We start from the raw sequence: 26,718 nt of genomic DNA, 5'->3' as shown, positions 1-26,718 counted from the left end.
CCGGAGCCGCGGGAGGATGCTCCGCCAGCCCTGGAGCACAGAGGGTGCCCTTTTCCCAGCCCATCCGGAGTGCCAGGAAGGCTGGCAGCAGGCTGGCACCGCTCCCCCTCACTGGAAGAGTTTTGCCAGGGTGCACGTGCCGGAGTTTGCCTGGCACGCGGCTCCCAGCCGGCTTTCCAAACTGAGATGTGGCTGGCCCAGCGCTGAGGTGCTGGGAGAAGCCCCCATCCCCGGGGGAGGGCCACCTCCCCTGCTGTTAGTCAGGCACCCGATACCAGATCCCTCATGCCTCACCGCTTGCTCCCCTGCCAGGGAATTCCAGGCGCTGGGGAGTCACCACTCCCCCAGTTCAGCCCCATCCCTCAATCCAGTGCCTGCCAGTTCGGGGCTTTTATAAGGAGACATTTCCTTCTTCATTCCCTGCTCCAAACCCAGCCTAGGAGCAAGGAAAGTCCCATGTTAGTCTCCCAAAGAGCTTCCAAACCATGGCTGCGGTGGTTTCCTGCCTTTTCCTGGCCCTCTACGACCCCAGAGAGATTCCAACTGATTCCCAGCCGTTCGGGTTGGAGGGGACCTTTAAAGGTCAGCTGGTCCGAGTTCCATTCCACAAAGCCAGGTTGGGCTCTGCCTCTGGAGGTTCCCACTAGCCCTGGACCAGCCAGAAGTGTCCCAGCCCCATCACCCCATCCTGGGATGAGCCCCTGACCCCATCACCCCATCCTGGGATGGATCTCTGATCCCCTCACCCCATCCTGGGATGAGTCCCTGACCCCTCACCCCATCCTGGGATGAGCCCCTGACCCCATCACCCCATCCTGGGATGGATCTCTGATCCCCTCACCCCATCCTGGGATGGATCTCTGATCCCCTCACCCCAGCAGAAAGCGGGAGCCAGCACGGTTCCCAGTTCCAGGAGAAAACCCCCAGTCTTCATCATGGGAGACGGAGAAACCCCCCATGCTCCATCAGGGCACCTTTCCCCCTACTGCCTCTTCCACCCCTGGGCACATCCTGCATCAGCAGGGTCTCCTCCCTGGCCGCGCCCCCTCGCACCCCGGGGGCCCTTAGGCCAACACCCCGGGAACCCGGTTGGAGGGGTAGGAATGCTCCGGGAATTGCGAGCTCCGGGAAATCCACTCCGTGTTTTTCGGCGCCCGCAGCGCCCGCCGCGCCCGCAGTGCCCCGGCAGCGCCCGCCGCGCCCCGGCTCCGCCAAAACGCGGCCTGGATCGCGGCGGAGCGCGGCGCACGGAGCCTGCGGGGCCGGGAGGGGTCCCGCGCCGTCCCCACGCGTGTGCGCGGGGACCCGGGACGGGCTCGGCCTTCCCCGGGAGCGCCGCCGTGAGAACGCGGGCGGGCGGCCCTGCGTGCCACCCCCGTGCCGGCCCGCTGTCCCTGCGCCGTGCCACGCGTGTCCCCCTCCCCACGCGGGTGCGACGCGCGGATCCGGGAGGACCGCGGCCCCGCAGCCGCCTTACCGGCGCCTCAGTGCGGGCCCGCGGGGGCGTCACGGCGGCCGGTGTCACCACCCCACGCGTGTCCCCCTCTCTCCGTGCGCATCCCCGACCCCCCCCCCCTCCGCCCCCCCTCGCCGCTCCGCTCCCTCCTCCCTTCCCGGCGGCTGCAGTTTCCAATCCCGCCAGCAGCGAGCAGCAAGTGGATGCAGGATCGCGCCGCACACGCACCCGCACACACCCGCACACGCACCCGCACACGCACCCGCACACGCGCGCACCCCGCAGCAGCGGGCGGCCAGCACGGGCTCCGCGGGGCTCCCGGCCCCCCGCCGCCGCATGCGGGCCCCCGCCGCCCCGCCGCCGCCCCCCGCCCCGCCGCCCCCTCCCGCCGCCGCCTCCGCCGCCGTCTGATGAGCCGCGGCCCCGCTGCACCGGGCAGCCGCCGCCCCGCCGCCCCGCCGCGCCCCGCCGCCGCCCGCCACCATGTACCTGCACCCGGAGGCTGCCAGCGCAGGTGAGCCCCGGGCCGCCGGGGAGGGGGGGACGGACACGCGCAGGACGCGGGGACACGCACCGGGGGTGGCCGACCGCTCGCCGCCCCCCCGGGGATCCGCCGTGGCCGCTGCCCGCTTCCCCCCGCGCCTCGCCGGGAGTTACGGTAGTTTGGGGAGAAAGTCACCGCCGCCGCTGTCACTGCGCTGCGGAGCTGCCGGAGACACCGACACCCCCCGCCCGGCGACACCCCAACCCCCGCGGGCAGCATCCTGCTCCCCAGCCCCCCAAAAAACACGGGGCGAGCCCCAAATCCCGCTGGGTGCCGGCGCCCAGATAAGCATCCAGTACATCCCCCCTCTCCTCACCCTGCGGAGCTGCTGGAGCCCCGGATCCCCCCCGGGACACCCCAAACCCCGGGGGCAGCATCCCGCTCCCCAGGCCCCCAGCAAGCCCCCAGACCCCCCGGGAGAGCCCCAAATCCCGCCATCCGGACCAGCATCCGGCGGTCGGCACATCCCTGCTCCTCACCTCCCGCCCCCTCCGTCCTTCTGGGGGTCCCCCTGCCCCGTCCTGCCGCACCTCCGGAATGACACCGGGACACGCGGGGGTGGGCGGCTGGGGAAGGGGCTTTCTCCGCCGCGGATTTGCTGAGCTCATGCTGGGAAGGCAGCAGTCGGCCCCGCACCAGGGAATCTGGGACGCTGGCGGGGACGTTTTTGGGGGTGCCCGAGCCGGTGCGGAGACACAGGGATGCTGCCGGAGCGATGCGGATCAGCGGGGCCTGGCGGCTGTCCCCGGCCGTGTCCCGGGGCCCGGGGAGCGGGCAGAAGGACGGCGTGTCCTGCGGTGGCGTGGGGACGTGCCGGCGGGGACGCGGGGACAGCGGGCGCCGCCGGGGAGAGCTGCAGGTGCCAGGCCTGCGGGATCCGGCCGGCTGGGGCGCGCCGGGCACCGCCACGCGCTGTCACCCACGGCAGGTGACGGCGTCACCGCTGCCCGGCACTTGGCAGCTCCGGCCGAGCTGCCTTCGAGGGGAACTTTGCGCCCGCCCGCGGGCTGAGCGCTCCCACCGGGCGCGGCTCTATCCCGTGCCGCCCCGTGCGACCCCGCAGAGATGCCCGGAGCGCGGCACGGCGCTGCTTGGCCCAAGGTCACCCGGGTGGGTGGCACAGGGGGGACGCCAGCCTGTCCCCGCCGGCAGCAGCGTGACGGGGCTGCCCTTCCCTCCCGGCGCCCGAGATTCGCTCCTGATTTGTTCCCCCTCCAAACTTTGCACCTGCCCCCGATTTGTCCCCCTTGTCCCTGCCAGACGTCCCCATCTGCGGCCGGTGGGCCACTGGCGGCTGCTTGTGCCATCGCCAGCTCTGCTTGGCAGGCTGGAAGCTCCCAGGGCAGAGCTGGAGCTGCCGGATTTGGGGTGGGGGGCAGACCCCCTCTCCCCGCTTCCCAAACCCCGTGCTCCCCGGCTGCTGGGGCTCCCGTCACGTGGGAGTTCTCCCACGTCACCGGCGGCGGCTGTGCCGTGGCGCCTGGAGCCGTGGGGTGCTGGGGGTGCACACACCTGTGCAGGCGCCCTGGCCCTGCCTGCTTCCCTGGATGTTCCCACCTTTCCCGGATTTTCCAGACGTGGCGCTGACGCGGTGCCGGGTCTGTCCCCCACCCCGATGGAGGCTGAGGGGGTGCTGTCATCTCACACCCCCGCAGGATTTGGGAAGAGCCAGCCAAGCCACATCCCGGGGTGAAGCAGTGCCTGTTGTCCCCCCAGAACGCTGCGCGAGGTGGCACCAGCCTCGTCCTCCTTGTCCCCTGCTCCGTGTCACCGTGCGGGGACAGTGGCTGCGGCCCCCAGCGCTGGCTGCGTTTCATGGGGGGAGAAGATGCCAGGAAATTCGGGAAACTTTGCTGCCCGGGGACAGAGGGAGCTGGGGGGCACCGTGGAGGTGCCGCTGGGGCGGTCTGCTTCTGGGCTTGGAGACGCCCGAGGGACTCTGGTCTTGGCCGGCAAGGGTTGTTGGGAATTGGGATCAAGCTGAGGCGCTTCCCAAAGCGGCTCCCGCCAGCTGGAGGCATTTTTTGGGGAGCCGCAGGGGGCCGTGCTGCTGGGGGACCACCAAGCCATGTGCCAGGAGAGCCGCGTCCAAGCGCCGAGCAGAGCTTGGGGCCGCCCGCAAAGGTGCCCTCTGTGCCACAGGGACAACGTCCCCCTTGCTTTGGGAACACCGGACAGCTCCCTTGCCCCTGCCAGACTCCCCCCCGTCCCTGCCCCCGCTGCTGGCACCAGCTGTCCCCTCTGGGGTGCCATTCTCATCCCCAAAGCTCCAGCTCAGCGCAGCGAGCGGGTGCCGGGGGGCCCTGCTCCCCACGTCCCCATCTTTCCCGGCTGGAAGCGTTCCGAGCAGAGCCGCGCGGCGGCTGGAGGTGGTGAATCAATAACCAGGCAGCAGCTGCCTGTTTTCCCCCCGCACCGCCTCGGAGCGGGCGATGGAGCCCCTGGTGCTGGCGCGGCCGTGGGAGCAGCTCCCCGGGGCTTGGGAGGAAAGCCGGGCTTCCGAAGGAGCCGGCACACGGCGAGGAGCGAGGCGGGGGCCGGCCGAGGGGCTGGCAGCGGGATGAGGCGGCGTGACGGGCGGGAAGGCAGACAAAGAGCGCGGGGATGGCAGCGCACGGGCCTCGCCGGGAGCCGGGCACCTGCTGCAGCCTGGCGTCCCGCGCCGAGCCGACCCCGAGCGGGAGCCCCGGACCCAGCCGGGACCCCCATCCTGCGCCGCTCTGGGGTCCCCCTCCCAGCCAGCCCCTCCGCTCCAGCCCGAGGGATGCTCCTGCCGGCGTCTCGGAGCATCCCCCGCGGCCTCACCCCGGCCCTTTGTCCCCCACGGCGACTCCATCCCGTTTTCCGTGGCGGTGGGGGGGGGGGTCCACGCGGATGCCGAGCCCCCCACGGTGGGCGTTCCTTGCTCCCAGCGGTCGCCACCAATTCCAACCCTTTCAGCCTCGCCACGCCCGCACTGACGTGTCCCAGGACCCCCCTGAGCACGGCTGGGGCGCGGCAAGGACAAGGACTGGGGGGCTCCCCGCCGGGCGGGGGGTCTGGCAGGGAGGTCTTGCTGATCCCCCCTGACTCCGAGGAGCAGGAGAGGAGCTGGAGGCGGCTTTCCCAGCGCCTGATCTCGCGGCTTTTCCGCCTGCCGAGGAAGGGGGGGGGGAGCGGGGAATGAAGACAGATGCAGATAATATCGCTGCCACCCCCCGGCCCCCGGGGGCTCGGCTACAATATCCATTATGGATGGATCCGGCAAGGGAACGGCTCCCGGAGAGCCGCCGGAGCGCGGGGATGATGGGCAGAGCCCCAGCGTCGAGCAGGGGGACGGACCCCCCGAGCTGTGACTGGCGGGGTCCTGGGGGCCGTGTGTGGGGCCAGGCGGGGCGTGGGGGGCGGCGGGCTGGGATGCGCCGAGCGGAGCATCCCGCATCCCTGTGGGGGCCAGCGCGGCTGTGGCACGGGAGGCTCCGCGCCCGCCTGGCAGCTCCGGGTGCCCCCCCAGCGCCCCGTCCCCTCCTGGCGTCCCCGGGCCTGGCTGCGGGAGGGAGAGGGTCACCTTGGGGGGAGTTAATGAGGTTTGAAGGGAAGCGGTCGCGCCGGCGGGGACGGAGCCGACGCGGCGGCGGAGGGACAGCGCAGCACAGCAGCCCCGCTCCCGGTCCTCCGAGGGGGGCACAGCCCCCGGGATGCGCCCCGGAGGGTTCCGGGTGTCCAGGGAAGGCGAGGCGATGGGCTCTTCCCCTGCGGATGGGGCTGCGGGACGCTGGTGGCTGCGGGGGGACGATGGGTCCTGTCCCCGCTTCACCGTGGGTGACCATCCCTGCTGCCCCATGGGTGACCCTGCCTCTGTGTCCCTGGAGGATGCAGCCCCGGGATCGGGCTCTCCTGGAGGATTTCCACCACCCCCACCTACCCCGGGCACCTTCCCATATCTGAGTCCCCAGTGCTCCCTCTGGGGCCTTCCTCGGCCCTTCATTCCCCTCCTCTGCCTCCTCCCTCCGAGCTGCATTTCTCCATCTTTCCATGTGTTCCCCTCCAAGCCTCCTCTTCCTCTCCCAGCACTCCCGGCTCTGAGGGCTGTGACCGACCCCGAGCGTCCCCCATCTTTGAACTCCCCGCGGGAATCCTGTCCCCACGGTGGCCTTGCTGTCACAACACGTGGGTCCCGGGGGATGTGACTGGGGGGCACTGCCCGGGGGGAATCAGGGAGCTGGGGAAGCCAGCGGGGGGCTCGTGGAGCCGGGATGGGCTGCGAGGAGCCTGCCCGCCCTTGTTCCCTGAGCGCCGCTGGCTCTCTGCCTTCCCTCTCTCCTGCTGTCACCCGAAGGCCTCGGGAATGATGGAGAGCCCCGGGGCGAGAGGCTAAGTGGCGACGGCGCGAGAGCTGGCAGTGCCACTCGGGATGAGAGCCCAGCCCGCTCCTCCGTGCCCGCTGCCAGCGCCAGGAGAGGATTCTGCGCCAGGGGAAGGGGGGCTGGGGTGACTCCAGGCTGGGGAGCGATGCCCAAGGGCTCATTTTGGAGCAGGGATGACGTGGAGCACCAGCCTGGCCAGGGGATGAGCGGCATCCTCTCGGGAGCAGGGGCTGGGATGGGGATGGGGGTGGGGGTGGGAATGGGGATGGATGCAAACCGCAGGAGCAGAGGGGGCTCCGGGGTTCTGGGTGCTCCTCGGGAAGAGAGGCGTGGTGGGGACCATGAGGCAGAGAAACCACACGGCTCTCCGGAAATCCTCGGCCAAAAATAGCCCAGCACCAGGGAAGGAGCGCTTTCCCTTGCCAAATTCTCCCTCCGTGCCCAGCTCCTGCTTGCCGTGGCCGCGGAGCGGGGACAGGTGGCACCAGGGCTGGAGGGGACACAGGAGGGACTCATCCATGCATGGCAGCTGGCGGGGATAGGGGATGTCTGGGAGCATCTGGCCAGAGCTGTGCAGTGTTTTGGGAGGGTGCTCACCTGCCCCAGCCCCCCGTGGTCGGTTCTGCCACCCGAAGCCCCCAGGACGTGCAGCTCGGCGTGGGGGAGGCAGAGCCGGCCGGATTGACAGCTCCGGGGGATGGACAGATGGCTGGATGGAGAGGCAGATGTGTACGAGGGATGGATGGACGGATGGATGGATGGAGAGATTGATGGATGTGTTGGAGAGGGGGACGCACGGATAGACAGGCAGATGGGGAGCAGACGCCCGTTCTCGCCCAGAGCACGCCTGGGGTGCTGAGCTGTGGCACCGTTCCTCTCCCCTGAGGCTCATCCCAGGATCCTGCCGGGCAGCGGGATGGCCGTGGGGCTTCCAATGATCCCTCACACCTACAGAGCCCCTGGGAGCACGTGGGCAGGTGGCACCGCCGGACCCAGCTGGCCCAGCCCTCCAGCTCTTCCACGTGACGTGCTGAGCCTGGCTCACAGCATTCCCAAAATGCCCACTGGGTTGTTACCAGGGATGGCAGCAAAGCCTCGTCCCCCTCCGTGCCCATCCCTTCTCCCTCTCCCTGTGCCAAGGGCTCGGATTCCACGTTCCTGCTGTGCCCGCCGGGGTCCCGGCCGGCTCCCCCCCGCCCCGCGCCCGGGATCCTGCACAGCAGCGAAAGCTGCAAATTCACAGCTTTTCAGCTGCATCCTAAAAATAAGAGGTTTGGGAAATATCAAGCAAATGAGTGGGAGGATGAGAAGAGGAGAAATTAATGGCCTGGCGCCAGGCAGGCGGCATCTGGGAAGCCCCGGCGTGACAACGCGGCCACCTCGCTCGGTGCCGTGTGGCCCTCCGCCCCGGCAGCACGAGGGGCTGCTCCGACGCCACATTCCTGCCCTACCCCTTCCCATCCCACAGCTCCTCCCCGGCGCCACCATCCCCATCCAGGCTCGGCGTCACATCCCGCTCCGGCTCCGCAGCTCACCAGCACGACGACGACAACGGCGGCGCACGGTGGAATGTTGGGGAGGGGAGAGGCGGGGGGACGCGCTGCTCGCTTGGCACCTTCTCCCGCTGCCCTTTTCCCGGGAATGCACGCGTTTCCGCTGCCGGTTTGGCGGCTTGGCACATGGAGCCGTTTCTCCGTGTGGAGCTGTGGATGTCGGCTTTGATCACCACTTCCAGGGAGCTCAGCGGGAGCTTGGGCTGGGAGGGCTCCCCACAGCTTTGATTTCCCCCCCAGGGTGCTTGGCATCCATGGATCTCGCCGCTGGAACAGGGTGAGTGGAAGGATGCTCCAGGAGATGGGGCTGCAATACTGAGCGGGAGTGTCCACAAAAGCTGGGAATTTTGGGATCTGGATCCAAAAATATGGCCCTGAGAGCCTGGACAGGGCCATCCTCACTGGGACACCCACAGAGAGGTTGGTTCCAGACATGGTGCCACAGGTGTGAGGCTTCTTCCAAAGCCTTTGCTCATCCAAAGCCTCTGGCAGTCCGTGGAAATTCCAGCCTCTCCATCCTGTGCAGGAGCTACTGTTTGGGAGAGCTGGAACCATCCCTGGATGCCCCTCGCTGGGGCTTTGCCTTCCCAGCCTTGCTCCAGGGCCGTGGGCTTTGGCTGGAGGTGATGGGTCTGAATCCTGGGATAGGCACAGGGAAACAGGGAATTTTGGGGGAAATGGGTGGAGCTGCCCGTGAGCCTGATGGTCTCACTGTGCCGGGCTCAAACAATGCCTGTCCTGGAGCTGAGTGTGCACAGGGCCACCAGCACCACAAAGCCACCAAGGTGTCCAAGGCTGCTGGGCTGCACAGGGACACTGGGATGCCAGGGACACCGGGATGCACAGGGACACCGGGATGCACAGGGACACCGGGATGCCAGGGACACCAGGATGCACAGGGACACCAGGATGCCAGGGACACCAAGATGCACAGGGACACCGGGATGCCAGGGCCGCCAGGATGCCAGGGCCACCAAGATGCACGGGGACACTGGAATGTGCAGGATCACTGGGATGCCCAAGGCCACCAAGAAGCACAGGATCATTGGGATGCCCAGGGTAATCAAGATGCCCAGGGCCACCAGGATGCACAGGGACACCAGGATGTCCAGGGATGCTGGGATATGCAGGATCACTGGGATGCCCAGGGTAATCAAGATGCCCAGGGCCACCAGGATGCGCAGGGACACCAGGATACAGAGGGACACTTCTGGGTGCCCCTGGAATGGGCTGTGCCATGGCTCCCACATCCACCATTCCTGCACAGGCCGGAGCTGAGCCGCGTGTGGGATCCGTCGGCACTGGCAGCTCTTCCCAGCTCCGGGCGCATCGTGCCGGATCTCCGGCTCACAAGCCGCCGGAGAGGACTAATCCCTCTTGGATCTCCGCACCTCTCCTTGTGCCGGGGTCGGGTTTGAAGTGTTTCCTCACATCCATAAAGGCCAGAGCTCGCTCGTGCTCCGGAGGCAGCTAATCCCGAGCCCGCAGGAGCGGCGGATAAAGGAGGATAGGCACGTGACCGCATCCCTGTCTCCCAAACATTCCCCATCTCCCGCTCCGAAGTGGGCGCTGTGAAGGGTGCAGGGGTGCTTGTCCTCGACCTGCCATGGAGACCCTTCCCCTGAATCCAGAACTCTCTCCACTGGCACAGGGACCCTCTCCCCTGACATGGGGACCCTCTGCCTGCATCCAGAGCCGTCTCCCCCCGGAACAGGGACCCTCTTCCCTGGCAGCACCGCACAAATCCCACGCTGGAGAGCTGCGGCGCTGAGGAGGCAGGTAATCCCCTCATCAATAACGGCCTGGAAAAGTGGAATTATACCCAGTCAAGTGGCATTGAATCCTGATGAAAGAGCCGCAGGGATGTTCCGCCCCCTTCCCAGCCTCCGCAGCATCCCCTGCTCTGCCAGCACGTGGGACGGGATTGGGACCTCGATCCCTCCGAGGAGAGACGTGTGGTCCCCGCCTCCTGGCCCCTCCTCACCGTGCCCTCGGGATGAGGCAGAACCAGCGGAGGGCCGCTGGGATTTGGGACGTAGCCGCAGGGACCCCATGGCCGTGGACCCCCAGGAGTCGCCCAGCCGTCTCCGTGCTCCCGCCTGGATCCGCGCTGGCAGCCGCGGAGATTTATGGAGAGCGGCAGGGAAGGAGGGCCGGCGGCGGCGTAAACAAGCGTCGCGTTTTCACCTTGTCACCCGCTCCCGGGGCTGTGTCCCGGCGCCACGCTGCTCCCCGCGTCCCCCTGGATCCCCCCGCCCCAGGGCATCCCGTGCCGCGCATCCCAACCGGCACAGGGACCCCCACGCCGCGCCCCAGGGCTGGGGACGCGCCAGGAACTCCGAGCGACTCCGAGTCTTTAATTAATCGAGCGCTAATTGCCTGGAAAACGAGTCATTTAAGTCATGCTGAGGGCGGCGCAGCCCGGGGGCCGGAATCGCTCCCCCCGCCCTGGGGACACGGCGTGATCCCACCGGGAAGGGCCGGACCCACCCCGGGCACAGGGACACCCCCTGGAGCCCCCGGGCGGGATCCCGCGGGTGAATCCATCAGGATCACGGGGTGACGCCGGGTTTGGGGGTGTGGTGGCACCTCGGCACGGGGAATTTGGCGCTCGCTGATGTCCCCTCTCCAGACCCCGCCAGACCGTGGTGGCCTCCGCAGCGCCCACCCCTTCCCTCGCCTTCTCCTTTGATTCCCTCTGTCCAGATTAATTTGAGGATGAGCTTGACCCCGCGAGGACCGAAGGATCTGATGGAGCTCCGGGCTAAGCCGGAGGGGTCACGGTGTTGCCAAGCGGGAGCAGGGAGCGCCAAGCGGGGCAAGGAGAGCTCTTCCCGATTCCCAGCTCTCCCAGTAAGGCTCGGTGCCGCTTGAACTGGTCGGGGTCGCACCCGAGGAGGGGCGCCCGGCGCTCTCCGGCCGTGCCCGCTGCTTCCCATTCCCCCGGCAGCTTATCCAGCCGGGGTTTATAAATGTTGGAAATTAAGGGCTGGTCCCAAATTCCCTCCTAGGCAACAGTTGCTATGTGAGTTTTATACACAGGCTCCTCGTGATCCGGGAGCGATGGAGGAGCTGCCTTTGGATGGAGAGAGCGCGGGTGCTGCAGGGGGGACCTGTCCCCAGAGCCACCCCCAGGGCATGCCACCCTCACCTTCTGCTCAAGGAATTGTCACGAATGTCCCCTTCACGGCCACCACCCCCTTTCCTCCTCGGATTCCAGCGGGGATGTGGGAGCTGTGCGTGCCTCGGCACGTGCCGGGGGCGATTCCAGAGCCCTGATCCCCCCTCCCGGTCCACTCTGACTCACCCCGGCCTCGGAGCCGCCGGGAATTTTCGCTACAATAACAAGGTCTGCGGGCGAATTAATTATTAACATTTATTGTTTAATATTTATACTGCAGCACCGCTCCCGGCGCTGCTCCGGCCTCACCGCCGGCTGGGGCTCCCGCCGCGGACAATCCCATCCCAGCGGGCACGGCGGGAGGCGGAGCATCCACAGGGATGCTGTGCTGGGGGTCCTGTCCTGAGACAAAGCTGAGCTGGTTTGGGGTCCCGCTGGGCCCCTCCGAGCCGCCTTGGGCCCGTGTTCTCACCCCACGGTGGTCATTCCACATGCTGGGAGCGTGGACGTGAGCAGAAGTGCTGGATGAGGTTGATGGGTCCTTCCCACGTTTCTGGGGTCCCCAAGGTTGTCCCCAAGGCCAGGCTGGGGAGGAGTGGGCTGCACTGCCATTTGGGATGAATCCGTGTGGGATTGGCTCCCAAAGCAGCGGCCGCGGCCTTTGCCGGCCCTGCCGGCGCTCCCAGGGTGCCAGTGGGGATTAAAGCTCCATCCTGAGCTCCCGGGAAGTGCTCCGGCCGGGTTCCCCCCAGGACACACTCGCCGGGAGCCGAGAGGCTGGCCACCGTGATGGGACACGGCAGAAAGGAGTTGGAGCCCGTTGACCACATTCCCTGTCTTTCTCTCCCCGTACCCCGGCGCACGCCAGGGATGCCCCAGGATTTAGGTCTGACCTCCCCTTTGTGCTCTGCTCCCCCCAGGGACCCCCTCCCGCGACGTCCTCCTGGTCTCAGCCATCATCACCGTCAGCCTTAGCGTCACCATCGTCCTCTGCGGGATCTGCCAGTGGTGCCAGCGGAAAATGGTGAGTGTCCGCCTTCCCTCCCGCCTTCCCGGCCTCCCGGCGCGCCCCCCGTGCCGCCGGCCGGGGGGCGATTCCCTCTTCCAGGGCAGCAGCCAAGCGGAGGCAGCTCCCCGGAGCTGCCGGCTGCAGCTTTTATTTGGGCTTTTCCGGATGTGCTAATGAAATGTTTGGGCGAAACTGTTTGTGTGGCACAAAGGGAAGTTTCCAAATATATGGATATATATTGGTGACGAGCCGGAACGAGCTGGCCCCTGTCCTGCTGGGCACGCTCCTGCCTGGAAAAGCCCCGTGGGAAGGCGGCCAGCCCGTCCCTGGCAGCGCCGGGTGCCGTGTGCCATTCCTGCCACCCGCTGTGCATCCCTGCTTCCCTCCCCGACTCCCACCGGGGGCTTGGGACAGCGCTCCCTCCCGCCCCGCATCCTTCCTCCTCCTGCCGCTCCTCTCCCGGGAGCAGGACGTGCTCGGCCACGTTTCCTTCGCCATCGGAATCGAATCTGGGTCAAGCGCTGCGATGGCAGCGGCGCTTCCCGCCGGGGAGATGCCCACCCCCAGCCGTGGGAAGGCAGCACTCCCTCGGGAATGGGAGAGGGGGTCCGCATGGCGGGAGGGCGGTGGGCGGGAAGGGCCCTTCCAGGTGCCACCCAGGGGATGGGGACAGAGAGCCGGCGGAGGAAAAAGCACTGGAAAGGAGGAGGCTGGAGCTGGCAGAGGAACAAAGGAGTGTAAATTGGCCGGGAAGGCGCATCCCAACCGGCCCTCGACAGCACCCGGAGCTGGAGCGGCTGTGCGGGAATGACGGCCAAGCCCGGCCGGCTCCGCGCCCTGCCCACGCGGCCACCGCTGCCGTGTCCTCAGGAGCCCCGAGCCGCCGCAGCTGGGGACACGGATGAGCACAGGGCTGGGGGCTGATTCCCTCTGGGATGGCCTTTGAGCATCCAGCGAGGTCAGGCACCCTCGTGCCTCCCACTGGGATTAGCCCATGGGCATCCAAGGAGGTCCAGGTGCTCGCCTGCAGCTCCTGGCAGCATCAGCCCTTGGGCATCCAAGGAGATCCAACATCCCTGCAGTTCCTGGCAGGATTAGCCAATGTGAATCCAAGGAGGTCCAGGTGTGTTTCCCTGCAGCTCCCAGCAGCATTAGCCCTTGGGCATCCAAGGAGATCCAACACCCCTGCAGCTTCTGGCAGGATTAGCCCTTGGGAATCCAAGGAGGTGCAGGTGTTCCCCTGCAGCTCCTGGCAGGATTAGTCCATGGACATCCAAGTTCCAACATCCCTGCAGCTCCTGGCAGGATTAGCTCATGGACATCCAAGGAGGTCCAGGTGTTCCCCTGCAGCCCCTGGCAGGATTAGTCCATGGACAACCAAGGACACTGTGCTGAGGGTCCAGGTGTCCCAGCAAGCCAAGGAGATGGCTCCATGTGGATATGAAGAGGCTGGGAAGAAGGAGAAAGGAGAAACATTCCCATTCCATGGGCAGGCAGGGTCAGGCCTGCCTCCTGAGATCCAGGACAATGGGATGGAAGGGCTGGTTCTCCACCCCATCCTGCTCCAGCAGCTGTTCCCATCCCACCTCATCCACCCGGCACTGCATGGAGCATCCTCTCCTCGCTCGCAGTTGTTGGATAATTGGCATTAATTGGCCCCTGCCCACCCTGGCTCAGAGCAGCGCTCGGATCCTGCCGGAGTGCCCTGATTACCAGCCCCAGTTTGGAGCCAGCTCCACCTTCATTATCCTATGGCAGCACTTCCCTGGCGCCAGGAAAGGTGAACTCAATTAATTCAGGCCCAATTAGGCCTAAAATTATCCACTCCTTCCCAGTGAGGCCACGGAACGGGATGCTGGTGGCCGTGGCCATGCTGTCCTTGGGGTGAGGCAGGGCATGAGCCCCTGTGGACCAAGGGATGGAGCCTTTGGGAATTTTGCTGCCCGGACGGGTGGGATGGAGCCTGGAGACCATAAGGGAAAGGACAAAATCCAGGTCAAACTCTCTAAGTGGTGGCAGCTCCCATCTTCCACTGGGATGCTCCGGGGGTCCTCTGCAACCCCCTGAGCCCCCTCTCCTCTTTTCCAAAGGGAAAGCGTTACAAGACTTCCCTGGAGACTGTGGGAACTCCGGATTCCAGCCGAGGCCGCAGCGAAAAGAAAACCATCAAGTAGGTGCCAGGATGGGGGGGAGAGGAAGGACAGAGGTGGCCAAGAGGTGGCCATCCCTTCTCCCAGTGGGAGAGGGGCTCCGGGAGACTGGGAGAGCTGGTGGGTGCCTCCAGCATCCTCGTGCATCCCACTGAGCCGTGGGCATGGTGGAGTCACGGGAACATCGGCGTGGGTGTCCCCAGGGATGCTCCAGACCTGGGTGTGTGGATTCTGAGCTCTGCCCGGCGGGGCTGGAGCAGCTCTGCATCCCAAAGGCATTCCATGGAGAAAGGAGAGCCGAGCTGGGGCGTCCCACAGCACTGGGTAGGGAGGGAAGTGGAGGCTGGAAGCTGAGGGCGTTCTCCTGGGCATCCCAGATCCAGCACTGCCTCTCCACACCCTCCGCAGGCCTCCAGGGAGGAGGGAGCTGGACCACCAGGAGGGAAAAAGCTCCTGCCTGGAATAAGCCTATGGAAAACTTCCTCCCATGGCTGGCCTGGGTGTTATCGGGGTGCAGGGGCACCTGGATGGCTGCTCCCAGCCAACCAGGATGAGCTGGGAACGGAGGGGAAGGCACATCCCCCCTGATGTCATGGCATGGGCAGCTTTCCCGAACTCCAGCACATTCCATACGGCTGGGGTCCACCTGGAGCTGCAGGTGGGCACTGGAGACTTTTCCAGTCTCTCAGCACCAGCAGGGAGCTGCTGGGTTCCCCAGCCCCGGGCACGCAGCTCCAGTGGCTTCCCAGAGCCAGGAGGTCCTGGCAGCAGGCCGGTTCCACGGGAAGGGATCCCCAAGGGAAGGGATCCGGAAGGGAAGGGATCTGCAAAGGAAATGATCCCCAAGAGAAGGGATCCCCAAAGGAAGGGATCTGCAAGGGAAGGGATCTGCAAGGGAAGGGATCCCCAAAGGAAGGGATCCCCAAAGGAAGGGATCCCCAAAGGAAGGGATCTGCAAGGGAAGAGATCCCCAAGGGAAGGGATCCCCAAGGGAAAGGATCCCCAAAGGAAGGGATCCGGAAGGGAAGGGATCCGGAAGGGAAGGGATCTGCAAGGGAAGGGATCCCCAAAGGAAGGGATCCCCAAGGGAAAGGATCCGGAAGGGAAGGGATCCGGAAGGGAAGGGATCTGCAAGGGAAGGGATCCACAAGGGAAGGGATCCCCAAATCCACAATGGAAGGGATCCAGAAGGGTCCCCAACACGCAGCAGTGTCACGGTTAACCAGGCGCTTCCAGGACCCGGCTGCTGAGCAGGCGAGGACACACGGACACGCGTGCCGAGGGCGCACGGACACACATCTGGGAATGCCGTGCAGGCACCGCACTCGCCGACACCTCCGTCACCCCCCACATCCTTTTCTCCTTCCCAGCCGGTGGAGCCGCCCGCTCCTTCTCTCCGCAGCTCTTCCCATCCTTCCGTCCATCCTTCTGTCCGTGCCCGTGTGTGTGTGTGTGTGTGTTGGTGTCCGAGGGGTGGGCTCCCCGTCTCTCTCCGCAGGATCCTGGCGCTCCGGGGGCGGAGGGCTGCTTTTCCTTCTCTCTCGCAGGAATTCAGCTTGTCTCTCTTGTATTTCCCTTTTCTTTCTCCCCCGGAACCCGGCCGCTGTAGCGATCTAGACAGAGACTTTTGGAATAACAATGACAACACAGTGCAGCAGAAATGGAGCTCCTACCCTCCCAAGGAGTTTATCCTAAACATTTCTCCTTACGCTCCGTACGGTGATCCGCGCCTTTCCCTCAAGTGAGTCTCTCCTTACCGAGTTTGCTCCGTGTAGTGAGTATATGGGCAGCACCCACTCGCCTTCCTCCTCCTTTCCCTCCTCCTTCTCCTCCTCCTCTTGCTCCCGGGCTCCCCGCACGCCACCCCATGGGCCGTCCCATGGAGACGAGCAACCCCTCCTTCCCGCATTCCCGGGGCCGGCCGGGATCTCCCTCCAGGACGGGGTTGCGCGTTGGGGGCACCCCCTCGGCGCGGGGACGGGTCCCCCCGGGGCTGGGCTGCCGGCGAGCGGGACCCTCCTTCCCCACCCTCTCCCTCCTCCGCCCTTTCTCTTGGATGTTTTGCCGAGGCCCCCTCGCACCCCGCGGCCAGGACCCCCCCCCTTTTTTTTTTGCAGTGCTGATGTCTCTCTTTCTCTCTCTGTCTGTCTGTCCGTCTCTTGTCCGTCTGCCCCACTCCGGCTCTGTCGCCCTCCCCTCATTCCCCGACGGCTCCCCACGTTTTCCACGTCCGTCCGTGTGTCCGTCCGGCTCCCTTCGTGTCTGTCTGGGGGGGTCCGGCCGCCGGCCCGGCCCAGTGGCTCTCTGTTATCAGGGGCCAAACTGACGGCGTCGGCCGCCGCCGGGCTGTCCGGGGACCGCGACGGCCGGCCCGGCGACAAGCAGCGGCTCGCCGAGGATGGAATGAGGAGCAGCGTGTCCGCCCACAGCGAGCCCGGAGCTGGAAAGGCGGCACGGGGCCGCTGGCACACGGTGCAGAGCCACTTGGCCGCAGGGAAGCTCAGCCTGTCCAAGTGAGTGAGCACGGCACGGTCCGGCACGGCACGGCCACGGCCGGCGGGCCCGGGCGCCCGCTCCCCGCTGCGGGTGCGCTTGGATGGGGGACACCGACACGTCCCCGGGGCCGCCAGCAGGTCCCCAGGACCACCGTGCCGGGGAGAGGAGGCGTTTCCCGTTCTCCCAGCGATGTTTTGGCTCAGGGGCGGCAGAGGAGGCAGCCGGGGAGGAGCAGCACCTTTGGGTGCTGTCCCCAGCACCTCCCCTGTCCAATCCCGGTGGGAAGCGGCTCAGCACTCCCAGCGCGGCTTCTCAGGGCAGGCAGCGCCACCTCGGCGGTGTCCCAAAGGCAGGAGGGGCTGTCCCGTGCTCCCATCCCTCAGGGACAATCAGGGACAGTGCGCGGCATCTTCCCCCCGTGCGCTCCCTTGAGCCCCGGCACAGCCAGCGGACCCGGCGCCGGCACCGCCACCCGATGCCGAGGAAAGCTGGGCAAAGTCCGGGCCCGATCAGATTTAGGGAAAATCCGAGCTGTGCCGGGCTCTGCGGGGCTCCAGGCCGGGGTGGGGGTCTCGGCGAGACCCTTCAGTGCTGGCAGCGCCGTGGCTCTGGCGGGGGGTGACGGGGGCGTGCCGGCTCTGGGCTCCGTCCGGCGTTCCCGGTCTCTGCTCCGGTTCTCCGCGCTGGGATGCGGCAGCCGGCGGGTCCCGGCAGCAGCGCGGGCACCCCGGGACAGCTCGGTGACACCGCGCATTCGGCGTGGGGCTGCTGCGCTCCAGCCGGGCCCTGGGAAGCAGGCGGGAGAGGCGAGGAGAAGGGGGAGCGGCGCAGCCTTCAGCCGTCCCCCCGCTGGCAGTCCGGACAGACGGACGGGATGGAGCGAGGCGGCAAGGACGGGGTTCAGGGGACGTGGCGGAGCGCCCTGTTTTCCAGCATCCCCTGGGCGCAGCGCCGCCGGGATTGGAGGTGTCCGGGGGTCCGGGCCGAGGTTCTGGCGGTGCCGGTGCCGGTGCCAGGGGATCCGTCCGGGCACGGGCAGGGCGCGGCGCCGCCTGGCACGGCGCTGGAGCAGCTCGCGCCTCCAGCTGGCGCGGGGCCGACAGGAGCCAGATTTAGTTTCCTGTGACTGAGAGGTTGTAAATTGAACTAATTTAGGATTCGATAGGAAAACGAAAGGAGGTCGGCGGCAGCGCGGAGGGGGAGGGGGCGGCAGCGTCCGGGCAGTGCCTTTTGCCCCGGCCGTGGGGCTCCGTCCATGCTAGCTCTCCACTCCTCTCCACTCCCTTCCCTCCTCTCTCTCTCTCTCTCTCTCTCCCACCTTTCGCTCTTTCTTCACCTCATTTTTTTTTTGTTATTTTTTGGAGCTGTCTCTCCCTCCCCGCTCCTTCTCTATCCCCGCTGCTGGCCCTGCACGATGGCACAGCTTCGCCCGCGCTCCCGGCCGGCAGCGCCGGGAGGGGGACAGGGTCGGGGGCCGCTGCTCGAGGCCACTCCTCGGTGCCAGGCGGTGGTCCCGGGAGGACTTTTCCTCCCCCGATCTCGTGGCCACGAGCTTCCCAGGCTGCCGTGGGCAATCCGGCGCGGCTGCATGGGCCGCGCCACGCATGTGCTGCATGGCCAGCGCCGCTTCCTCGGGGCATCCCGCTGCTCTCTCCGCTCCGCCGCCCACACGAAGCCCGTCCGCCCCGGGCAGGGCTGCTCCGCTCTCCGCGTCCCTCCAGAGCTGCGTCCGTATCCCCCAATCCCATGATCTCCCACCCCGGTCGGAGCCTGGCTTGGCCCTGGGGACGCCTCGCTGGAATGTCACCACCACGGGGGTTCGGCCCCCGCCGCGGCGCTGCGGGATTCCCCCGTTCCCGCAGCGTCCAGCACGGAGGGGACGGCACGCCGAGCCCCCGAGGCGCCGCTGCCGGGCGCTGGGCTGGACTGGGAGGGACTGGGACGCTGGGATGGGCTGGCTGGCAGCACGTGAGCGGGCGCCACGGGATTTGCCTCCACGCAGCAGCCTAATTATCCCGCAGAGCAGGTCGGCCGGCGTGCTGGGAAGGCGCTGGCGGAGCGGCGGCCGCGGGAGCGGGTGGGCATCCGGCCCTGGCGAGCCCCCCGGGAGGCAGGATGGTGGCGGCCCGAGCCCCCCGTGCCGCCGGCAGGGCCGAGCCGCGGGCGAGAGGCGGAGGATCCGGGCGCTGCCCCCGCTGGCTCCCGCCGGAGCGCTCCCTGCGCTGGGGCATCTTCTCTCTAACTCTCTTCTTTTCCTTCCTCCAATTTTGCCCCTTCACCTTCTTCTCCTTTCTCTCCTCTCCTCTACCCTTCCTCTCCCTAAGTTTCGAGGACTCCACCCTGTCCACAGCCACTACCCTTGAGTATATCCCCACCTCAGCAGGCGATCCCAAATTCCAGAGGCCCCGCACGCTCGTGCGCCAGCAAAGTCTGCAGCAGCCCCTGAGCCAGCACCAGCGCGCCAACCACAGCCAGCCCACCACCAGCCAGAGCCTGGGCCACCTCCAGGCCCACAGCGGCTCCTCCGCCGCCGCCGCCAACTCCCGGGGCTCCCGCGGCGGCCCAGCGCGCCAGGGCACCGCCGCCGGCTCCAAGCAACGGATGGCCGGGGGCAGGAGCCGCTCCAACCCCGGCAGCTGGGACCACGTGGTGGGGCAAATCCGCAACCGCGGCTTGGACATGAAGTCCTTCCTGTAAGTGTGCGCTCGCCATCACTGCCCTCTGCATTCCTCTCTCCGTTCCTCTCTCCATCCCTTCCCCTCCTTCGCTCTCTCTGCTCCATCACTCTCCATCACCCTCTCACGTGCTCTGTCCTTCTGCTCCTTCACTCTCTCCGTTCCCTCTCCATCCCCCTCTGCTCTGCTCTATCCCACCGCTCATCCCTCCCTAGAACCCTCTCTCCTCCCTCTCTCCTCTCCTCCTTCCTTCTGCTCATCCCTCTCTCCTCTGCTCCTTTACTTGCCCCGGCGCGGCCGCTCCTCTGTCACCCCCTTGGGGACACGCTGCCCATGGCCTTGGGAAGGTCCATGTCCCCCTTGGCTCACGGGGAGCTCAGGGAAGGGGCTCGTGCACTTCCCCAATGTGCTTTGCCACGTCTCTGGTCACCTGCCTCCATCCCCAGGGACGGTCACCAGCGAGGTCCCCAGGGAATGACGTTGTCCCAGGCTGTCACGGTGCGGGCGGCAGAGTCTCCCGTGCCGGGTGACCATGAGTTGGGCCCCGATATCATTCCCAGCCAGAGGAGCCGTGGGATCTTTAATCCACCTTAACCCCATCTCCTCCACCGGCGCTGGATTTCCAGCATCAAACCCCGGGGACTAATCCGAGTCCCGCGTTGTCACCCTGTCTCGGCGCGTGACATTGTCCCTCCTCTGCAGAGCTGGGCCCCCCGGCTCCCTCTTCCCTTGGATTCTCCAGCTCCTGCCTGGCCGTTGTTTGCCCCCTGGCACCCTGGAAAAAGGAATGCTGAGGTCCCAGCTTTGCTTTCTGCAGGCTGGTGGCACTTGGAGGGGGATGCAGGACTGACCCTGCCCCTCCGTGAGCTGACACTTCCTGCATCAGGATTAGATGAGAGACACAAATTTGGGCGCCATTCCCACCCCTTCCCGCTCTGGTGAGAGGGTTGAACCTTCCTCCAGGCACCCTCGGGGGCACTGCCCACGATCCCCTCTCCGCTCTACCCTCTCCCAGGTTCCCCCCAGCTCCGTTTCACGGCTCCCCGCTGTGGAGCTGCGGCTCACCAGCCATCCCGAGGGTCACGTTCTCCCTGTTTACCCAGCGCCAGCGCTGGTTCCAGCCTGACTTGGCGGAGGGGGAGCAGCCGCAGAGCCCAGACGTGCCGAGTCAGCACCGCTTCCCAGCGGAGGAGCCGCTGTCATTTCCCACCGCCCCTTTCCCCATCCATCGATTTTTCTTTCGCTCTTTCACCCCGTTCACCCTCCCCGGCGCCGCGGCGTGAATGCGGTTCCAAACCCCGAGAGGTCAAAGAGCCTGGCCATGGCACCGCCAATCCCTTCCTCCATGGAATGATGCTGGCACCTCACTGCCGTCACGCTCTCCCTCATTCCCAGCCCCTCCAGGCATCTTTTCGCCCCTTCATCAGGATTTTGGCTTCCTCCCTGCCCGGACCGGCGGAGGAGAGGGACAGCGCGGGTATCCACGCCTGCCGGGCTCCCTGGAGCCGGCGCCTTTCTCCCCACAGCGCTGCGCGCCCATCCCGGCCGCCGTCACCTCGCAGGAGCCGGCGGGGAGAGCCGGGGTCCCCTCGCCGCCGGGGGTCCGCGGGACGCCGCCGGCTCCTGCCGGTTCCCTGCCTGACGCTGTGTTCTCCTCTCTCTTTCTCTCTTTCTCCCGCTGCCGGCGGGGCCGCCCGGGCAGGGAAGGCCGGATGGTGGTGCTATCCCTGGTTTTGGGACTCTCAGAGCAAGATGACTTTGCCAATATTCCCGACCTGCAACCCGCTGGGACGCAGCCGAACCAGGCGAACGCTCAGGGGGACAAGAGGTATGAGCGAGGACGAGGCCAGTCCCGCAGGAGGAGGAGACGAGGGCCTCACCCAGGGTGGAGGAGGAGGAGGAGGAGGAGGCTGGCCTCGTGGAGCGCGAAGGTTGGAGCGGCACAGGGTGGCCCAGCGGGCACCGGGACGTCTGAGCTCTCCCCGGCACCGGCACCCGCGGTTCTGCCTCTGGAGCAGCGGCACCGAGAGGACCCCCATCCCTTCCTCCTCCCTCCTCCCTCCTCCCTCCCCCTCCTGCCCTTTCCGGCCCTGGCTGCATGCGGGGAGGGGGGGCGGGGGGACACGCTCAGGGACAGGGGGACACGGGGGGTACCCCCCAAGCGACGCCGCATGGGCTGAGCCGCGTTCCATCCCGACGCGCCGCTGCCGCCTCCATCCCGGCGGGATGGGCAGCTCCCCTGGGGATCCGGGGACGCCGCTGCGGTGGCAGGGGGGGCAGAGCGAGCGCCACAGGCCGGGAGGATGCCGTACCCCCCGTTCTCCTCCAGCTCGGCACAGCCCCTCGCCTCCGGCTGCTCCCCGCATTCCCGGCGCGCCGCGGGCTCGGCAGCGCATCCAGCCCCGGCACCGGCGCCCGGCCGCGGCCACCGGCGCTGGCTGGCAGAGGCAGAGGGTCCGTGCGCCGCCGGGAGCGGGTGTTATCCCCTCCGGAGCGGGGAGGAGGTGTGAAGCCGGCGGGCGCTGCCTCCCCGTGTGCTCGGCGTGCGGATGAACTGGCACCGTTCTCGCCCGCCGGCTATTTTTACCCTGCTCCGCTTGGTTTCGCTCCATCTTTTAGCACTTCCCTCCCCGGCGTCGCGCTGCGCAGCCGGTCCCCGCCGGGAGCACCGGCAGCCCGTGCCGGCCGCCGGCTGCCCCGTGCCGAGGGGACGGGGACGTGGGACACGGCGGGTGGGTGGCTGTGCCGCAAGACCCCGCTCCCCGCTTGCCGCAGCTCCCTGCTCCGAAAGCCCATCCCAGCACATGCATGGCGTTCCCCACCTCCATCCCTCCCGCTCCTCGTTCCCTGGACTCCGCAGGACGCGGCGGGATCGGCCGGCCCGGAGGGGACGCGCTCCGGCAGCCTCGGCTCTCTCCCGCCCCCCGACGCTGCCGACCACCCGCTCTTCTTCCTCAAAACATCTCCTCCATCCCTGTTTCGCAGCTTCTTCCTTCCAGCCTGTCCCCGGCGGCTCCAGCCCGGCGCCTCGGCGTGTCTCCTGTCCCGGCGACTCCGTCTGTCCGTCCACCCGCCCCGCTCCTCTCTCCCATTCCCTCCCGGCAGGCCGGCGCTGGACGACGCTGCTCCTCCTTTCTTTTGCTCTCTCCCGCTCTCTCTCCCGCTATCCGTGACCTCTGCCGGCATTCCCGGCTCCACCGGCGCCTCCTCGCTCAGCGGCCCCGCCGCCGGCTCCTCCACCTTCATTTTCCCTGGTTTTAACCTGATTTTGCCTCCCCAGCTGCCTCGGCCTCTCCGGTCCTTCCTGGGCGCCATCCCGTGTGTGCGTGTGGGTGTCCCCATCGCCCCCCCATGTCCCCTCCCCGTGTGTCTGCGTGTGCTTGGCGTGGTGGCGCGTGTCCGTGGCATGTTGTGGCTTCCCGTGTGTCCCTGCGCCTCTCGGTCCGTCTGGTGGTTTGTCACCGTGTCCCAGCTCGGACAGGAGCCGTGGCGGAGGGGTGCGAGCATCCTGTGCTGCCTGTCCCCTCCGCCACGCGCCTGTGTCCCGTTGTCCCCGTGGTGCCTCGTGGCGGCGTGGCCTCGGCGCATTCCCGCCTGTCTCCATCGCTGCTCTGTCCGTCTGCCTCCCACCGCTCCCGGCTGCCCACCCTGCCTGGCACTGTGCCCGGGAGCCACCGAGTGTGGGGACAGCCAGGACAGCGATCCCAGGGGTGTCTCAGCCACAGGGAAGTGGGCCAGGGGGCAGCGAGCCCACGTGGAGCACCCGTGGGTGCCTGGCACCCACCGGGATAAGAGGGTGTGGTGTGTGAGGAGCAGCCAGAGCCGTGGGTGCTGCGGGGACCGCGCTGTCCCTGCCATCGCCGTGGGACGTGGCCAGGGGGACCTGCTGCCGTGCCCGAAAGGGGCCAGGCCACCCGCTGGCTCTGGGAGCAGGGCCGGGACGCTGGCGGGCTGCAGCCACCGCGTGTCCCGGCAGCGTCCGTCGGGCGCTGGCACAGCCCGGGCTCAGATCCGCTGGCAGAGGGCGCCCGGGAAGCCCCTCGCTGTCTCGCCCTCGGCTCCCGGCCCCTCTCCTCCAAGGCCTCTCTTCCCGCAGGTTGCCGGCCGGTGGGAAGGCTGGGAATGCGGCACCGGCACCGGGGCAGCCGCCACACGATGAGTCCGACCGCAAGACGGAGCCGCACTCCTCCGTCTCCGACCTGGTCAACTCCCTGACCAGCGAGATGCTCATGGTGGGTGGGTGGGGTGTGCTGGGTTTGGGGGTCTCCAGGCTCGGTATCCAACCCTCCCAGCTCTTCCCCGCGCCGCCCACAAGCGCTCCGGCACGTCCCTGCCCACCGTGCCAAGTCCCCGTCGGCCGAGCCGACGCGCCGCGGACACGTCCCCCAGGCTGGCACGAGGGAGCGAGCGGTGCTGGACACGTGAGGGATGTGCTGTCAGGAGGAATTTGGCTAATTGGAGCTCCCGTTCCGCGGGACGAGTGGCGCCGAGCCAGGAGCCGTCGGAAGCGGTGGGGGCAGCGGGAAGCTGGGGAGAGGCTGATGTCCCCTGACAGCTGGCGGGGCCGGGGTCTGGGGGACGGGGGTCGGGTCCCCGCCGGTCCCCGGCACTGCGCTCACCCCCCTCCTCTGCCCCCCTCCCGCAGCTATCCCCGGGCTCCGAGGATGACGAGGGCCACGAAGGCGTCAGCCGGGAGAACCTGGGCCGCATCCAGTTCAGCGTCGGCTACAACTTCCAGGAGTCCACCCTGACCGTGAAGATCATGAAGGCGCAGGAGCTGCCGGCCAAGGACTTCAGCGGCACCAGCGACCCCTTCGTCAAGATCTACCTGCTCCCCGACAAGAAGCACAAGCTGGAGACCAAGGTCAAGAGGAAGAACCTCAACCCGCACTGGAACGAGACCTTCCTCTTCGAAGGTATGGGTTGGGATGGGCTGGAGGGGATCAGGGTGGGAGCGGAGCCTCGTGGGACCCTCCTGGGGTTCAGCTCAGCTCAAGCCATCAGAGTGGTGGCTGGTGGTGATGCGATGGGTTGGCCGAGCCGCTGAGGCCAGGCTGGATGTGCATCCCATAAAGGCGATGTAGGGGAAGGTTTGGAAGGCTCCGTGCCCCCATGGGTGGGTGCAGATGTGGGAATTAATGTGGCAGCAGCTCCTCGTGCTGTGGGCTGCTCCCCGTCCTCTGCCTGGTGCCAGGGTCTTGCCACCAGCACAGGAAGGGCGGAGCAATCCTGGAACTGCTCCTCATCTCCTCTGGCTCTTCCATCTCTGTCACAGGGTTCCCCTATGAGAAGGTGGTGCAGCGGGTGCTGTACCTCCAGGTCCTGGACTACGACCGCTTCAGCCGCAACGATCCCATTGGAGAGGTGTCCATCCCGCTCAACAAGGTGGACCTGACCCAGATGCAGACCTTCTGGAAGGACCTGAAGCCCTGCAGCGATGGCAGCGTAAGGCCCGGGACGCCCCCACCCCCCTGGGGAGGGGAGGTGACTCCCTGTCCCTGCAGTGTCCCAACAGGACCACCCCCCATCCCAACAGGGACATTTTCCGCTTCAACATCTGAGGGAGATTTTTCTCTTCCCAAATTTTATATTAAGTGGCCCAAAGTCTCATTTTGGGTCAAATCAAACTGTTTCAGGTAGACCTAAAATGAAAGTTTTTTCCTTCTCCCGCCTCCAGCAAGACCAGAAAATGTCCCACTGGGGGCGGCCCCATTTCCTCCTGCCCTGATTTTCGGTGCCTTCCCAAACCCCACCCTTGGGCTGCTCAGGTGGGGGTCCCGTGCCAGCACCCTGCTCCCACAGAGGAGCTCTGGGGGGCGTGGGTGTCCTCAGGGAACACGTGTGTCCTGCAGGGAAGCCGTGGGGAGCTGCTGCTGTCGCTGTGCTACAATCCCTCAGCCAATTCCATCGTGGTGAACATCATCAAGGCGCGGAACCTCAAAGCCATGGACATCGGGGGCACCTCAGGTACGGCGCGGGCTGGCCCCGATCCCGGGCGGCATTCCCTGGCTCCCATCCGGGGCTGAGAGCGGCTCCTCTCCCGCCAGACCCCTACGTGAAGGTGTGGCTGATGTACAAGGACAAGCGGGTGGAGAAGAAGAAGACGGTGGTGATGAAGAGGTGCCTGAACCCCGTCTTCAACGAGTCCTTCGCCTTCGACATCCCCACGGAGCGGCTGCGCGAGACCACCATCGTCATCACCGTCATGGACAAGGACAGGCTGAGCCGCAATGACGTCATTGGCAAGGTGGGTGACACGCCTGAGGGACATCCAGGTGGGAATCGGGGACAGCCGGGCCCCGGGCTGCCGGCGCCTGGTGCCGTCTCCAGCGCGGAGCGCGGCGCGAACCCCTCGTGCTGGGTGTCACGGCCACAGAGGGCTGGAGCTCTCCCAGAAAGGCGGGGATGGAGGGATGGAGCGCGGGGAGCCACATCAGGATGGATCCCACCCCTTGGGAGTGATGGAATTAGCCATGAAATCACCCAGCTCGTCAGCCCAAGGATGACAAACGAGCGCCATAATCTCCATCCGTGATCCCCAAACGCCGCGCTGGGGTCGGGGCAACTCAGCAGCTGGGATAAATCCATTAAATAAATCTCCGGATCAGCGCCGCGGGCTGCCGGGCAGGGCCGGAGGTGGCGGCATCCTCATCCAAAAGCCCGATTCCAGGGATGGACAGGCAGCGGCCATGATATCCCACTCTCCTTAAAACCCCGCCGTGGCCTGAGGCTCGCTAATCACTTTTGATCGCATAATTAGCGGCGAGCTCGGCTCCATCCCGGCTTTCCGGTGATGATCCGAAGAGCCGGAGCGGTGGCACCGGCTCCCCGAGGTGGCAGCAGCAGCAGCGAGAGCTGGCACACGCGCTTTTCCGCGGCACCATATGGAAAACTGAGGGATAAAAATAGCCCGGCCCCGTGCCGAGCCCGGAAAAGCGGGGCTGGAGCAGTTTGGGGGTGAAGGCGTCAGTGCCGGGCAGCGGGATGGGGATGGGGATGGGGATGGGGATGGGGATGGGGATGGAGATGGGGATGGGGATGGAGATGGGGATGGGGATGGGGAGGCCGCGGCGGCTCCAGGGATGCGTTTCCCACAGATTTACCTGTCCTGGAAGAGCGGTCCCGGCGAGGTGAAGCACTGGAAGGACATGATCGCCCGCCCGCGGCAGGCGGTGGCACAGTGGCACCAGCTGAAGGCCTGAGCGCCCCCGGACCGCGGGCTCGGGGTCCCCCTTCCCAGCTCCCAGCCCCTTCCCGCGGCGTTCCCGGCCAGGGACCGGCGGGACAGCGGCCTGGCTCGCGGGAACCCTGCGGGAGGACGGGGACGGAGCCCCCCCGAGCCCCCGGGCGGGTTCGCCTCTCCCCGGG

The 26,718-nt window shown here is 67.1% G+C and overlaps 1 protein-coding gene across 5 annotated transcripts; it reads left to right on the top strand.

Moving 5' to 3' along the window:
* Positions 1 to 1,676: 1,676 nt before the first annotated feature.
* SYT7 (synaptotagmin 7) lies at positions 1,677 to 26,716 on the top strand. 5 transcript variants are annotated; one of them, XM_038137303.1, is made up of 13 exons: positions 1,677 to 1,970; positions 11,941 to 12,044; positions 14,120 to 14,199; positions 15,789 to 15,920; positions 16,477 to 16,692; positions 19,000 to 19,368; positions 21,053 to 21,178; positions 23,447 to 23,582; positions 23,996 to 24,266; positions 24,626 to 24,795; positions 25,203 to 25,317; positions 25,398 to 25,597; positions 26,448 to 26,716. In XM_038137303.1, the coding sequence occupies exons 1-13, from the start codon at positions 1,940 to 1,942 to the stop codon at positions 26,550 to 26,552; spliced, it is 2,055 nt and encodes a 684-aa protein (XP_037993231.1). In that variant the 5' UTR covers positions 1,677 to 1,939; the 3' UTR covers positions 26,553 to 26,716. The 5 variants fall into 5 exon arrangements, with proteins under 5 accessions (XP_037993231.1, XP_037993233.1, XP_037993234.1 ...); XM_038137305.1 differs by lacking the exons at positions 15,789 to 15,920; positions 16,477 to 16,692 and having other exon boundaries at positions 1,678 to 1,970; XM_038137306.1 differs by lacking the exons at positions 19,000 to 19,368; positions 21,053 to 21,178 and having other exon boundaries at positions 1,681 to 1,970.
* The last annotated feature ends 2 nt before the right edge of the window (positions 26,717 to 26,718 follow it).

This window comes from Motacilla alba, chromosome 5 (assembly GCF_015832195.1).
Source record: "Motacilla alba alba isolate MOTALB_02 chromosome 5, Motacilla_alba_V1.0_pri, whole genome shotgun sequence".
Lineage (NCBI taxonomy): Eukaryota > Metazoa > Chordata > Aves > Passeriformes > Motacillidae > Motacilla > Motacilla alba.
The sequence above is the reverse complement of the archived record's forward strand: the minus strand, read 5'-3'. Positions and strand labels throughout refer to the sequence as shown.